Raw genomic sequence first — 12,409 nt, forward strand, 5'->3', positions numbered from 1 at the left:
CTCTGCGCAGTTTGGTCCTTAATTATAGACTGCCGTGTGTGCTTCTCTGGCTGTTTCACGTTGGCTTTGCCTTATTCCCAAGAAGCCTGCGAGTGTCTGAGTTCAAGGATGGTGCTTCTACACACTCCCGTCCCCCGGGCCCCCGACACAGAGCTGGGTGCGCAAATACTCAGTGGAGCTGACCTGGTTTCCCAGGAAGGAGGCAGGGTCTCCATGTTCCGAAAGCTGGTTGGACTCCACCTGTCACGTCCCGCCATCCTGCCCACCAGCGGTAAAGCCTCGTGTCCCTCTGTCTGTACGCACAGACGCACACGTTGTCCCTGTTACAACACACAGTTAATCAAAAGGTCCCTTCCCAGATGGAGGAGACAATTATATATCTGGAACTATCCATCCAAGAGAGAAAACTTCCTCCTAACTGAATCCAGGGTGTTGCCCTCATTGTGGATTCCGGTGTGGATCCGTGGGGCCACGAGTTGGTGGGGGTTCCCTGGGACAGGGGGAAGCACTGACATCGCATCCTAACAGAGTGTGGAGCTGGGCCGAGCGTTGAGTGGGGGACTTGGTGTCTCAGTGCTAATTCTGGTCCTACCACTGTATGGTCTTGGGTTGGGGGGAGGGGAGAGATGTGATTTTGACACTTTGCAGCTTTGTGGTATCCTAGGCAGAGAAATTTGTGGGCTGAGGAAGGGCCCTCCTCTCCGGGCCACATTACACAGCTCCAGAAGGGGCATGACCGATGCTCCCTGGAGCCAACCTTGGTCCCCACGCACCACTTCCTTTGCCCTCTGGGCTCCAAACACCTCTCGGCCCTGACCCCAATGCCCCCCTGCCTGGCCTCCCAAGGCTGTTCGTTCTTGGGGTTAAATTTTGCCCTCTCCAGCTTATCATCAGAAGAGCACACAGTATGAAGCTCCCATCACTTAGAATGTCTAGATTTCAGGTTGACTTTTTTCCTGTACACTTAGGAGACAGCATGGAAGTCTGGCGCTTGGTGAGAGGGTGCTGAGCGTGAGTGGGTCAGTGTAGGGCTGGAGAGGAAAGGTGGGGAGAGATGGTGAGGTGGTGATGGGTGGGGCCCTGAAGCCTGACTTCTCTTCCTTTACAATTTTGCCCGTGGCCAGTCCTAACACGTGAACAAACACACACGGTCTTGCATAAGAGCAAATCAAAACAATTGTGTAACACACCTTGCGGGGCCCGTAGAGCCTGGAGAAGGAGCCTGGGGAGGGGCGATGCTGTCGGGGGGCACGGGTAGAGTGAGTGGGTCCCCCTCAAAGACCATAGCCAACCTGCCGGCCCTGCCCCTGTCGGGGAGGGGACACCATCCTCTTGGAGGGAGGCCAACACATAATTCCTTTGCTGCCGCAGCGTGTCAGAGACACCCTATGATAACCGTCAGTGGAGGTTTTGCAACTCAGTGTGTGAAGCCTCCTGGGCTGAGAGCTGAGCAGTGCCTGCCTCTTTGGGATGGCCCTGGTGGCAGTTGCCGGTCTGCTAGCTGAACGCAGCACGGGACAAGGGCTGAGGAGTCTGTGCCAGAGATGAACCTAGCCACACAATGAAGCCAGAGGCGCGCTCGGAGGTCCAGGACGCCGCTCGCACATTCGGGGTGCCTTCTGCCCCTCGGCCCGAGACCTTGTACCAGCCTTTGGGACTGCCTCCCGGAGGAGCCCGACAAGCCCAGGCGGTGGCTGCCTGAGCCGCCCGTGAGCGTCCCAGCCGACCCGGGAGAGACGGCCCCACTCTAGGCTCCGGGCCGGCAGGGAAGCTTCCAGTAGGACAGCAGCCAGAGGCAAGCACTGAGGGGCCAAGGAGATGGAAGAACAGGTGTTCAAGGGGGACCCAGACACTCCTCATTCCATCTCCTTCTCCGGCAGTGGGTTTCTCTCCTTCTACCAGGCCGGGGCCGTGGATGCCCTTCGAGACTTGGCCCCCCGGATGCTGGAAACGACCCATCGCTTTGCCGGGACGTCGGCGGGGGCAGTGATTGCGGCCCTGGTCATCTGCGGGATTGAAATGGGTAAGGCCTTGGTTCTGGGTTCCCTGGGGGAACTTCTGAGCCCTTTCGGAGAAGGCGGCATTCAAACAGGGACCCGAGTGATATGAGAGCACAGGTCGTTTGAAGATGGGGGTAAGAACGTTCCAGGTGGAGGAGCAGCCAGGGGGCCAGGGAGTAGGGGCGAGGAGGAGGGGGTCAAGGCTGGAGAGGCAGGCAGGGGTCAGATGGTGCACCCGTGACGCCACGAACTTGGGGCAAACTACTGAATTCTCTGTGCCTCTGTTTCCGCCTCTGTAAGGTGGAAATTCTATCTTGTACCGAGTTCCCAGTGTCGCTAAAGGATTAACTGAGCTAGAGGGACCGGTTTATCACAGAGTCTGGCACACGGGAACTGCTTGCTTGGTAAGCATCAGCGACCGGCTGGGTTTTTTTTAATGTTTTTATTTATTTTTGAAGGAGAGAGAGAGAGAGAGACAGAGCATGAGTGGGGGAGGAGCAGAGAGAGAGGGAGACACAGAATCTGAAACAGGCTCCAGGCTCCGAGCTGGCTCGAACCCACAAACTGCAAGATCATGACCTGAGCCGCAGCCAGACGCTCAACAGACTGAGCCACCCAGGCGCCCCAACCCGGCTGGGGTTTTTAAGGAACCTCACTCAGCTGCTGGGCAGAGTGAGTCGGAGGGGGAAGGGCAGCAACAGGGAGACCACGGTTGTGTCTAACGAGGGATGAGCACAGCAGGTGGCTGGGTGATGAGGACAGTATGAATGAGTTCAGGATACACTTTGAAGGTAGAGCCAGTGAGCCTCATAGAAGGCCCAGCTGCATTGTGTGAGGAAAGCATGCCGGCTGGACTGCCTTCCCCTCCTGGGCACCTCTGTGCTTGCTGAGAAGTCTGTCTGTCTTCCTTGTAAAGAATAATAGTAACGCCCATCTACTGAGGACCTCTTATGGGCAAATCACTTTTTCTTTCTAGTATTTCACAAGCAATTAACTCTTTCTCACTGCACAAAACTCGAACAATGCAAAAGTAAATGGAATTTTTTTGTTGTTTATTTTTTTTTTAAGCCTCCCTCCTGTAGCCAGTGCTAAGGGCTCTGCTTAGATCCTTCTAGATCTTTTTTTTTTTTTTCTCATTTAAAAAATTTTACATCCCAGTATAGTTCACAGAGAATGTCACATTAGTTTCAGGTGTACAATACAACAATTCAATAATTCTCTACATTACCCGGGGCTCGTCATGGTAAGTGTGCTCTTTAATCCCCCCACCCTCCTCCCCTCTGGTAACCATCAGTTTGTTCTCTATAGTTAAGAGTCTGTGTTTTGGTTTGTCTCTTTTTCTCCTTGTTTGTTTGTTTTGTTTCTTAAAGTCCACATAGAAGTGAAATCATGGTATTTGTCTGTCTCTGACTGACGTCTTTCACTTAACATTATACTTTCAAAGTCCATCCATGTCGTTACAAATGGCAAGATTTCCTTCTTTGTTATGGCTGAGTAATTATCCATTCATCAATAGGTGAACCCTTGGGCTGCTTCCATAATTTGGCTATTGTAAAAACAAGCCTTCAAAAAGCGGCTGGGTGAGAGCCCCCACTCCCTCGTCTGATAGTCACAGAATTCCTGCCCTTGGAGACATCCTGCCTCTGGGATTCTGTCCCTTTCTGTGTATCTGTGCCACTCACCTGCTCTGTTGCTCCCACCCTCGTCATATCTTTATTGCAACTTCTTAAAATACACCGTCTGGGAGAGTAAGTGGTGTTTCCGTCCTCTGGCATTCAAGGACTTGTCAGAACTCATTCATTTCAATCAGGAGAGCAGTTCAAGGAGGAGTGAGGTGCATGTGGGACTTACCCTCGTCATTCAGCAGCATGTTTGTGAGGTTTATTATCTCACGGCATTCCAGTCGTCTTCATTCAAGTTAACTGCCGTGTAATTTACTAGCACTTCCTTTATATCAGGCACCGTTCTAAGTCTTTGGCATATCAACCCACTCAGTCGTCACAACAGCCCTCTGAGGTGAAAACTATTATTATCTCCATTTACAGAGGAGGAAACCGAGTCACGGGAAGCTTAACTAACTTGCCTAAGGTGATACAAGCAGTAGTTGGTACAGCTGGGATTAGAACCCACTCTGACCCAACAACTGCACACTCGTCTTTTTTTTTTCCTTTTTTCTTTTAATTGAAGTATAGTTAACACACACTGTTACATTGGTTTCAGGTATAAAACAAAGTGATTTGACAAGTAGAAATACTCTATGATCTGGTATTCCACTACTGACTATTTACCTAAAGAAAATGGAAATTTTCTTTTTTTTTTTTCAGTATATGAAATTTATTGTCAAACTGGGTTCCATACAACACCCAGTGCTCATCCCAAAAGGTGTCCCCCTCAATACCCATCCCCCACCCACCCCTCCCTCCCACCCCCCATCAACCCTCAGTTTGTTCTCAGTTTTTAAGAGTCTCTTATGCTTTGGCTCTCTCCCACTCTAACCTCTTTTTTTTTTTTTTTTCCCCTTCCCCTCCCCCATGGGTTTCTGTTAAGCTTCTCAGGATCCACATAAGAGTGAAAACATATGGTATCTGTCTTTCTCTGTATGGCTTATTTCACTTAGCATAACACTCTCCAGTTCCATCCATGTTGCTACAAAGGGCCATATTTCATTCTTGCTCATTGCCACGTAGTACTCCATTGTGTATAGAAACCACAATTTCTTTATCCATTCATCAGATGATAGTCATTTAGGCTCTTTCCATAATTTGGCTATTGTTGAGAGTGCTGCTATAAACATTGGGGTCCAAGTGCCCCTATGCATCAGCACTCCTGTATCCCTTGGGTAAATTCCTAGCAGTGCTATTGCTGGGTCATAGGGGAGGTCTATTTTTAATTTTTTGAGGAACCTCCACACTGTTTTCCAGAGCAGCTGCACCAGTTTTCATTCCCACCAACAGTGCAAGAGGGTTCCCGTTTCTCCACATCCTCTCCAGCATCTATAGTCTCCTGATTTGTTCATTTTGGCCACTCTGACTGGCGTGAGGTGATATCTGAGTGTGGTTTTGATTTGTATTTCCCTGATAAGGAGCGACGTTGAGCATCTTTTCATGTGCCCGTTGGCCATCTGGATGTCTTCTTTAGAGAAGTGTCTATTCATGTTTTCTGCCCATTTCTTCACTGGGCTATTTGTTTTTCGGGTGTGGAGTTTGGTGAGCTCTTTATAGATTTTGGATACTAGCCCTTTGTCCGATATGTCATTTGCAAATATCTTTTCCCATTCCGTTGGTTGCCTTTTAGTTTTGTTGGTTGTTTCCTTTGCTGTGCAGAAGCTTTTTATCTTCATAAGGTCCCAGTAGTTCATTTTTGCTTTTAAATTTTTTTTTCAACGTTTATTTATTTTGGGGACAGAGAGAGACAGAGCATGAACGGGGGAGGGGCAGAGAGAGAGGGAGACACAGAATCGGAAACAGGCTCCAGGCTCTGAGCTGATGGCTCAGAGCGGGGCTCGAACTCACGGACCACGAGATTGTGACCTGGCTGAAGTCGGACGCTTAACCAACTGCGCCACCCAGGCGCCCCCATTTTTGCTTTTAATTCCCTTGCCTTTGGGGATGTGTCAAGTAAGAAACTGCTACAGCTGAGGTCAAAGAGGTCTTTTCCTGCTTTCTCCTCTAGGGTTTTGATGGCTTCCTGTCTCACATTCAGGTCCTTTATCCATTTTGAGTTTATTTTTGTGAATGGTGTGAGAAAGTGGTCTAGTTTCAATCTACTGCATGTTGCTGTCCAGTTCTCCCAGCACCATTTGTTGAAGAGACTGTCTTTTTTCCATTGGATGTTCTTTCCTGCTTTGTCAAAGATTAGTTGGCCATACGTTTGTGGGTCTAGTTCTGGGGTTTCTATTCTATTCCATTGGTCTATGTGTCTGTTCTTGTGCCAATACCATGCTGTCTTGATGATGACAGCTTTGTAGTAGAGGCTGAAGTCTGGGATTGTGATGCCTCCTGCTTTGGTCTTCTTCTTCAAAATTACTTTGGCTATTCGGGGCCTTTTGTGGTTCCATATGAATTTTAGGATTGCTTGTTCTAGTTTCAAGAAGAATGCTGGTGCAATTTTGATTGGGATTGCATTGAATGTGTAGATAGCTTTGGGTAGTATTGACATTTTGACAATATTTATTCTTCCAATCCATGAGCACGGAATGTTTTTCCATTTCTTTATATCTTCTTCAATTTCCTTCATAAGCTTTCTATAGTTTTCAGCATACAGAGGTTTTACATCTTTGGTTAGATTTATTCCTAGGTATTTTATGCTTCTTGGTGCAATTGTGAATGGGATCAGTTTCTTTATTTGTCTTTCTGTTGCTTCATTATTATGCACACTCATTTTTTAAACCACTATGCTTCTTTTTGTTGTTGTTGTTGTTGTTTTTAAATGTTTATTTATTTTTGAGAGAGAGAGAGAGAGAGAAAGAGAGGGAGTGTGGGAGGGGCAGAGAGAGAGGGAGACAAGATCCGAAGGGGGCTCTGCACTGACAGCAGAGAGCCCGACACAGAGCTCAAACTCATTAACCGTGAGATCATGACCTGAGCCAAAGTTGGACACGTAACCGACTGAGCCACACAGGCACCCCAGAAATATGCTTCTTCTTGACAAAGCAACATCAGGGAGTACAGACGTCGGTTGTGTGGATCCTGGGGTCAGGGAAGTCTGTCTGAGCAGGTTGAATTTGTGCACGGACCTGGAGCCGGTGAGGGAGCCAGCTGTGAGAATATCTGGGGAGAGCATTCAAGAAAGAGAGACAAGGGACTTGTGCAACATCCCATCATCAGTTAGAAGCAGAACAAGAAGGAGGACTCCATTTCCTGAGCATCTTTACCTGAGGACTCCTTTCTTTGAGCATCTTTACCTCTCTCCGTATATATTCCATTAAGAGTATATCATGGCTCGCTTAGCCATTCCGTTGATGGAACAGTCAAGTTTGTGTTATAAACACGTCAGTGAACACCCTTCTTTGTGTCTCTCATGCCCACATCGAATGTTTCTCTAGGACATGCATTCCCATTAACGTTACCAGACTTGACTAAATCATTCTCCAGCAGCATGTGCGAGTTCTAAGTTTCCCACAATGTCATCAATTCCTGGTATTGTCAGACCTCAAAGTTTTAAGTCAATCTAATGCATGTGAAAATATATCACATTTTATTTTGCTTAATTGTCATATCCTGATTGGTCGTAATGTTAAACATCTCTGTGTATTTCCTGCCCACTAGTGTGCCCTCTTCTGTGACTTACCTGCCTGCTTGTGAGCTTTTCCTGTTTTTTTTTTTTTTTTTTTTCCCTACCATCATCTTGTTCTCTTTAACTTGCAGTCGATGTTCTTTACACAGTCAGCCCACGAATTCATGTGCCGGTTAGACATTACAGCCCTTTTATTCCACTCCGTGGCTTGTCTTTTTATTTTAGGATGTCTTTTGTCGTTCAGAAAATGTCACTTTTAACACAAATGTTTCAAACTTTGCCTCTTATAATTTCTGTTTTAATATCTTTACTTTGTTACAATGGTTTCTTCTACATTTCCTTCCAAAAGTTCTGAAGGTTTTTGCTCTTCGTTAATCCATTAAAAAAATCCTTAATTCTATTTTGTGGCTGGTTTGAGGGAGAAATCAGTTTCTCATTGTTTTGCCGTGTGAGAAGCAATTTCTCCACACCATTTACAGTCAACCCTCTTCACACTGGTTTGAGATGCTGCCTCTGGCTTACTCAAGCTTCGGACTCTCAAGAGTCTGTCCCTGGCGTCTCTCTTCTCTCCCACTGGTGAATTTGTGCATTTCTGCACTACATCTCACTGTTTTCATCACTGTAGCCTTATTATATACGGCAACGCCTCTCCTCCTCTGCTCCTCTTCCAATTTCTTCTTCAAATATTGCCTCTGTTATTCTTGACCCCGCTTTTCCCCTTGGGAAAAGCTCTGTTGGGATTTTAACTGAAATTATACCTTCCCATTTGTAAATATAGTCTCTCTCTCTTTCTTCTGGCCTTTAATGCCATTCAATAAGGATTGTGTATGTCTTTATTGAATTTATTAGTTTTTGTTTCTGTGAAATACAGGTTCTTTCTTCCTATGGCATTTTCTAATCTAATTGATTATTGCTGATATAAAGGAGGGTTGACTGTTTTGACGTATTGAGCTGGTTTTGAGCAAACGTGAGAACATTCTGAACAGTTCCAAAAGTCTGTTGGTAGATGATTTCATATTTTAGGTGCAAATAATCACTGTATCACCATGTAACCAGAGGTTTGTCTCTCTTTATTTTTATTTTTTTGTGTGTGTGAGTTTATTTTTGAGACAGGGAGAGAGAACACGAGCAGAGGAAGGACAGAGAGAGAGGGAGAGAGAGAGAATCCCAAGCTGCCGTTGGGTCCATGCTGCCGTTGCCAGGCTCGATGGGGGGGCTCAGCGGAGGGCTTGAACCCGCACACCGTGAGATCATGACTGGAGCTGAAACCAAGATTTAGATGCTTTACCAGCAGAGCCACTCAGGGGTCCCTGAGGTTTGTCTCTCTTTTAGAAAATTCTTCAACATGTGGCACGCGGGGCCTCTCTCCTCCGGGTCACATTCCCTCCTCTTGTTGCCAGCCTGTGCTTTCTGCCCCAAGATTGTATGTTTTGTTCCTGGGAAAGCCGAGGCAGCAGGGGGTCCATCTTCTGGAAATGTGTGCCAAGCTCTGTGATAGGACCGATTTGGGGTACGTGAAAATGTTTGTAAAACCACTTAGCACAGTGCCTGGTTTTCATTAGTGATGCAGTAAAAGTCTATGTTCATTCATTCATTCATTCATTCAACAAGTGTTTGCTGAGCCTATGCTAGGCTCTACAGAGGACACAGACATATAACATAAAATGAAACTCTGCCTTCACCCTCAAGGAACTTATTTATAGTCTACTCGGACCTAAGGGCAGCCAGCAGGTAGGTATAACACAGGAGAGTTCCAGCTGAATGTCAGAAAATTCAAAGGCATAGGTGTGCAGGAAGGGGGCAACGTCTCCAGAGATGCCTCGTGGAAGTGGCATCTGAGGTGGTGTCTGAAAGGTGAGGAGAGAGGCGCCTGGGTGACTCAGTCTGTTGAGTGTCCTGCTTCGGCTCAGGCCATGACCTCATGGTTCATGAGTTCAAGCCCCACATCGGGCTCTCTGCTGTCAGCTCAGAACCCTCTTCGGATTCTCTCTCAGCCTCTCCTCCTCTTGTGCTCTCTCAAAAACAAACATTAAAAAAGAAAATGGTGGGGGCGCCTGGGTGGCTCAGTCTGTTAAGCTGCCAACTTCAGCTCAGGTCATGATCTTGCGGTCGGTGAGTTCGAGCCCCGCGTCAGGCTCTGTGCTGATAGCTCAGAGCCTGGAGCCTGTTTCAGATTCTGTGTCTCCCTCTCGCTGACCCTCCCCTGTTCATGCTCTGTCTCTCTCTGTCTCAAAAATAAATAAAACGTTAAAAAAAATTAAAAAAAAAAAAAAGAAAAGAAAAGAAAAGAAAATGGTGAGGAGAAGTTCCATAGGTAGGGGATAGGTTGGGCAGGAGCCGGGCTTCCTGTGAGGACCTCAAATTGCATCACAACAGTAACACAGCAGGGCGGGGGGGGGGGGGGGGGGGGGGGGGGGGGGGAGGGGATACCTCCAGGGAGTGGTGAATGGTGCAGGTTGGCTGAGGTCAGGGGCCACGTGCAAGTGTCAGAGAAGCGGCTTTGGGCTCAGCAAGAGTTGTCCAAGATGGGAAAGGGCCGCTCCGGAAGAAGGGAGCACGAGCCCTCTGAGAGACCCACCTGCCTGCCCGATCGCTGCTCCCGTGGGTCCCCTTTGTTTGGTGCAGTCACAGAGATGACCTGTAGACCCAAGGTCTCCAGATTCCCAGACTGAAATGCACAGGGAGAAATACTGTTTATGTTATAATCTCATGTACACGTAATTCTAAAAAAAAAAAAAAAAAAAAAATGATAGAATGCCATACTCTAATGTCATAATTTCAATATTCTCTTCTAGTCATTAAAACAGTCTTCCCCTCAACTGCACATTCAGATCACCCGGGGAGCTTTTAAAATGCCCGCTGCCCATGGGGCGCCTGGGGTGGCTCAGTCGGTTAAGCGTGCAACTTCAGCTCAGGTCCTGATCTCTCGGTTTGAGTTTGAGCCCCGTGTGGGGTTCTGTAATGACAGCTCAGTGCCTGGAGCCTGCTTCGGATTCTGTGTCTCCCTCTTTCTCCCCCTCTCCGGTTTGTGCTCTGTCTCTCTCTCTCTTTTTCTCAAAAATAAAAACAAACATTAACAAAAATTTTTTTAATGCTCACTGCCTAAAGCAAATTAAATCACCATCCTCCCGGGGCAGGGGCGGAACCCAGGCACCAGTGTCTATCCAACTCCCAGGGGATTCCAGTGTGCAGCCAGGATTGAGACCCAGTGAACTTTGGAAAACTACCTCCCTAAGACTCTGTGAATGTCTGACCAGGAGGCAGTGGAAATGGCTGGAGCATTTCGTATGGAAACCTGTAAAATGCCCATCACAGTACTGGCCTAATGAAAATTCTCTGTCCGATTATTAACGGGGAATGGCTTTTCCCATTCAATTTCCATCCATTCTAGAACATTTTAGTTATCTCCAAAGGAAACCCAATATCCCTTAGTTGTCACCTCTGAATTCCTACACTACCACCACCCCGCGCCCCCCTCCAAGTGCCTGGCAACCGCTAATCTACTTTCTGTCTCTGTAGATTTGTCTATTCTGGACATTTCCTATCAACGGACTCACACAATGCGTGGTCTTTTGTATTTGGCTTCTTTCATTTAGCAGAATGTTTTCAAATGCGTCCATATTGTCGCATGTGTAGTTGTTTCATTCTTTCTCTTATCCAATATTCCATTGTGTGGATATAACACGTTTTATTTATTTATGTATTCACCAGGTAATATACATTTGGGTGTTTTTACTTTGGGCTATTATGAATAATGCTGCTATAAAAATACACGTACATTAAAAAAACTTATTCATAACTTTTTTAACAAAAAAAATTTCAAACATGTTGGAGATAGGACAATATCATGGACACTCACCCCCCCCCCCCCCCCCCCCCCCCGCCAAGAACCCATCCTGTAACTTCAATAGTTATCAGCATTTACAACCTGGGTTTCATCCAGAGCCTCCCCACCCAGCTTTGTTTTGTTTTGTAAGTTGCATGTAGCCTCACCAGGCTTTGTTTTTCACATGAACGTCTCAGACCACGTATCTCTGTGCAGAGAAAGACTGTGAGTCTGAGGAAGCCCAGGGGCACGGAGGCGGGTCGATCTGCTCACACAGCACAGACTGTGGGGGCAGGCATCTGCTTCAGTGGCTTTACGCAGCATCTCCTAGTGGGTGAGAGGAGGGACCATGAGCTCATCAGGTGACTTTGTTTTGTCCTCTAAAAGTAATTATCTTCCTGGGGCACCCGGGTGGCTCCATTGGCTAAGCATCTGATTCTTGGTTTCGGCTCAGGTCATGATCTCAGTTTGTGAGTTTGAGCCCCACGTTGGGCTCTGCTCTGGCAGCGTGTAGAGCCTGCTTGGGATTCTCCCTCTCCCTCTCCCTGCCCCCCCCCCCGCTCAGAGTCTCTCTCTCTCTTTCTCTCTCCCTCTCAAAACAAATAAACAAACTTAAAAAATGTTTTTTAAGTAATTATTTTCCAAGCACTGTCATGCTGCCTTCTGAACCCCCAACCTCTGCCCCAGCCCCCACCGCTCCAAACCCCCAAACCACTAAATAAAATATTAAAAGGGTGGGACTCTGGACCAGGGCTAGGATTGGGAGCTTTTCTTTTCAGTCCCACGGTATGGAGTCTCAGGATGAGTCATATCCCTGTGCTTTTGCTCCAGCTGTTCCCTCTCTGAGGAATGCCGTCCCTTCTTCTCTCCCCACGTAACGTCTCCCCATCCTCCAAGGCCTACCACAGACATCACTTCCCCTGAGAGTGAATCCTGATTTCCTTCTTGCTCCCACAGCCAGAGAATAGCCCTTACCTCAGATGCCAGAATCCCCATGGGAAAGAGCACCTGATTAAGCATCAGGCCCTCTGGATTCTGAGAACCAAAATGTCCTAGAGGCAGATCATCAGCCTAGCTTGCCACGCACGTTGTTTTCACCTGGTCTTTCACGGTAGGGTTCAGTAAGGAGGGAGGTGGGGTTCAAACCAAAGCTGGTGTGATCCCAAGGTCTAAACTCTCTCCTTTCCCAAGGTCTAAACCCTTCCTTTCCCCCTGGGCCCAGGAATCCACTCAGCAGTGAGTGACCTTGGACCAGCCATCTTGAGCTTAGCTCAGTGGCTGTACAATGGGAGAGAATCAGGCCTGCCTTCCCCTCTCCACAGCCTGGCTCTGGGAATCACAGTGGTTC

General features: G+C 47.6%; 1 protein-coding gene across 2 annotated transcripts in view; it reads left to right on the forward strand.

Moving 5' to 3' along the window:
* Positions 1–1,362: 1,362 nt before the first annotated feature.
* PNPLA1 (patatin like phospholipase domain containing 1) overlaps positions 1,363–12,409 on the forward strand; it is a 49,375-nt gene continuing 38,328 nt past the window's right edge. The window contains exon 1 of one of the 2 annotated variants that reach the window (XM_045500804.1): positions 1,363–2,023. In XM_045500804.1, the coding sequence (XP_045356760.1) occupies positions 1,819–2,023 (205 nt within the window). In that variant the 5' untranslated portion in view covers positions 1,363–1,818. The remainder of the gene's footprint in view (positions 2,024–12,409) is intronic. The other variant, XM_045500803.1, reaches the window with a different exon arrangement.

The sequence above is a fragment of the Leopardus geoffroyi genome, chromosome B2, assembly GCF_018350155.1.
Source record: "Leopardus geoffroyi isolate Oge1 chromosome B2, O.geoffroyi_Oge1_pat1.0, whole genome shotgun sequence".
Taxonomy (NCBI): Eukaryota; Metazoa; Chordata; class Mammalia; order Carnivora; family Felidae; genus Leopardus; species Leopardus geoffroyi.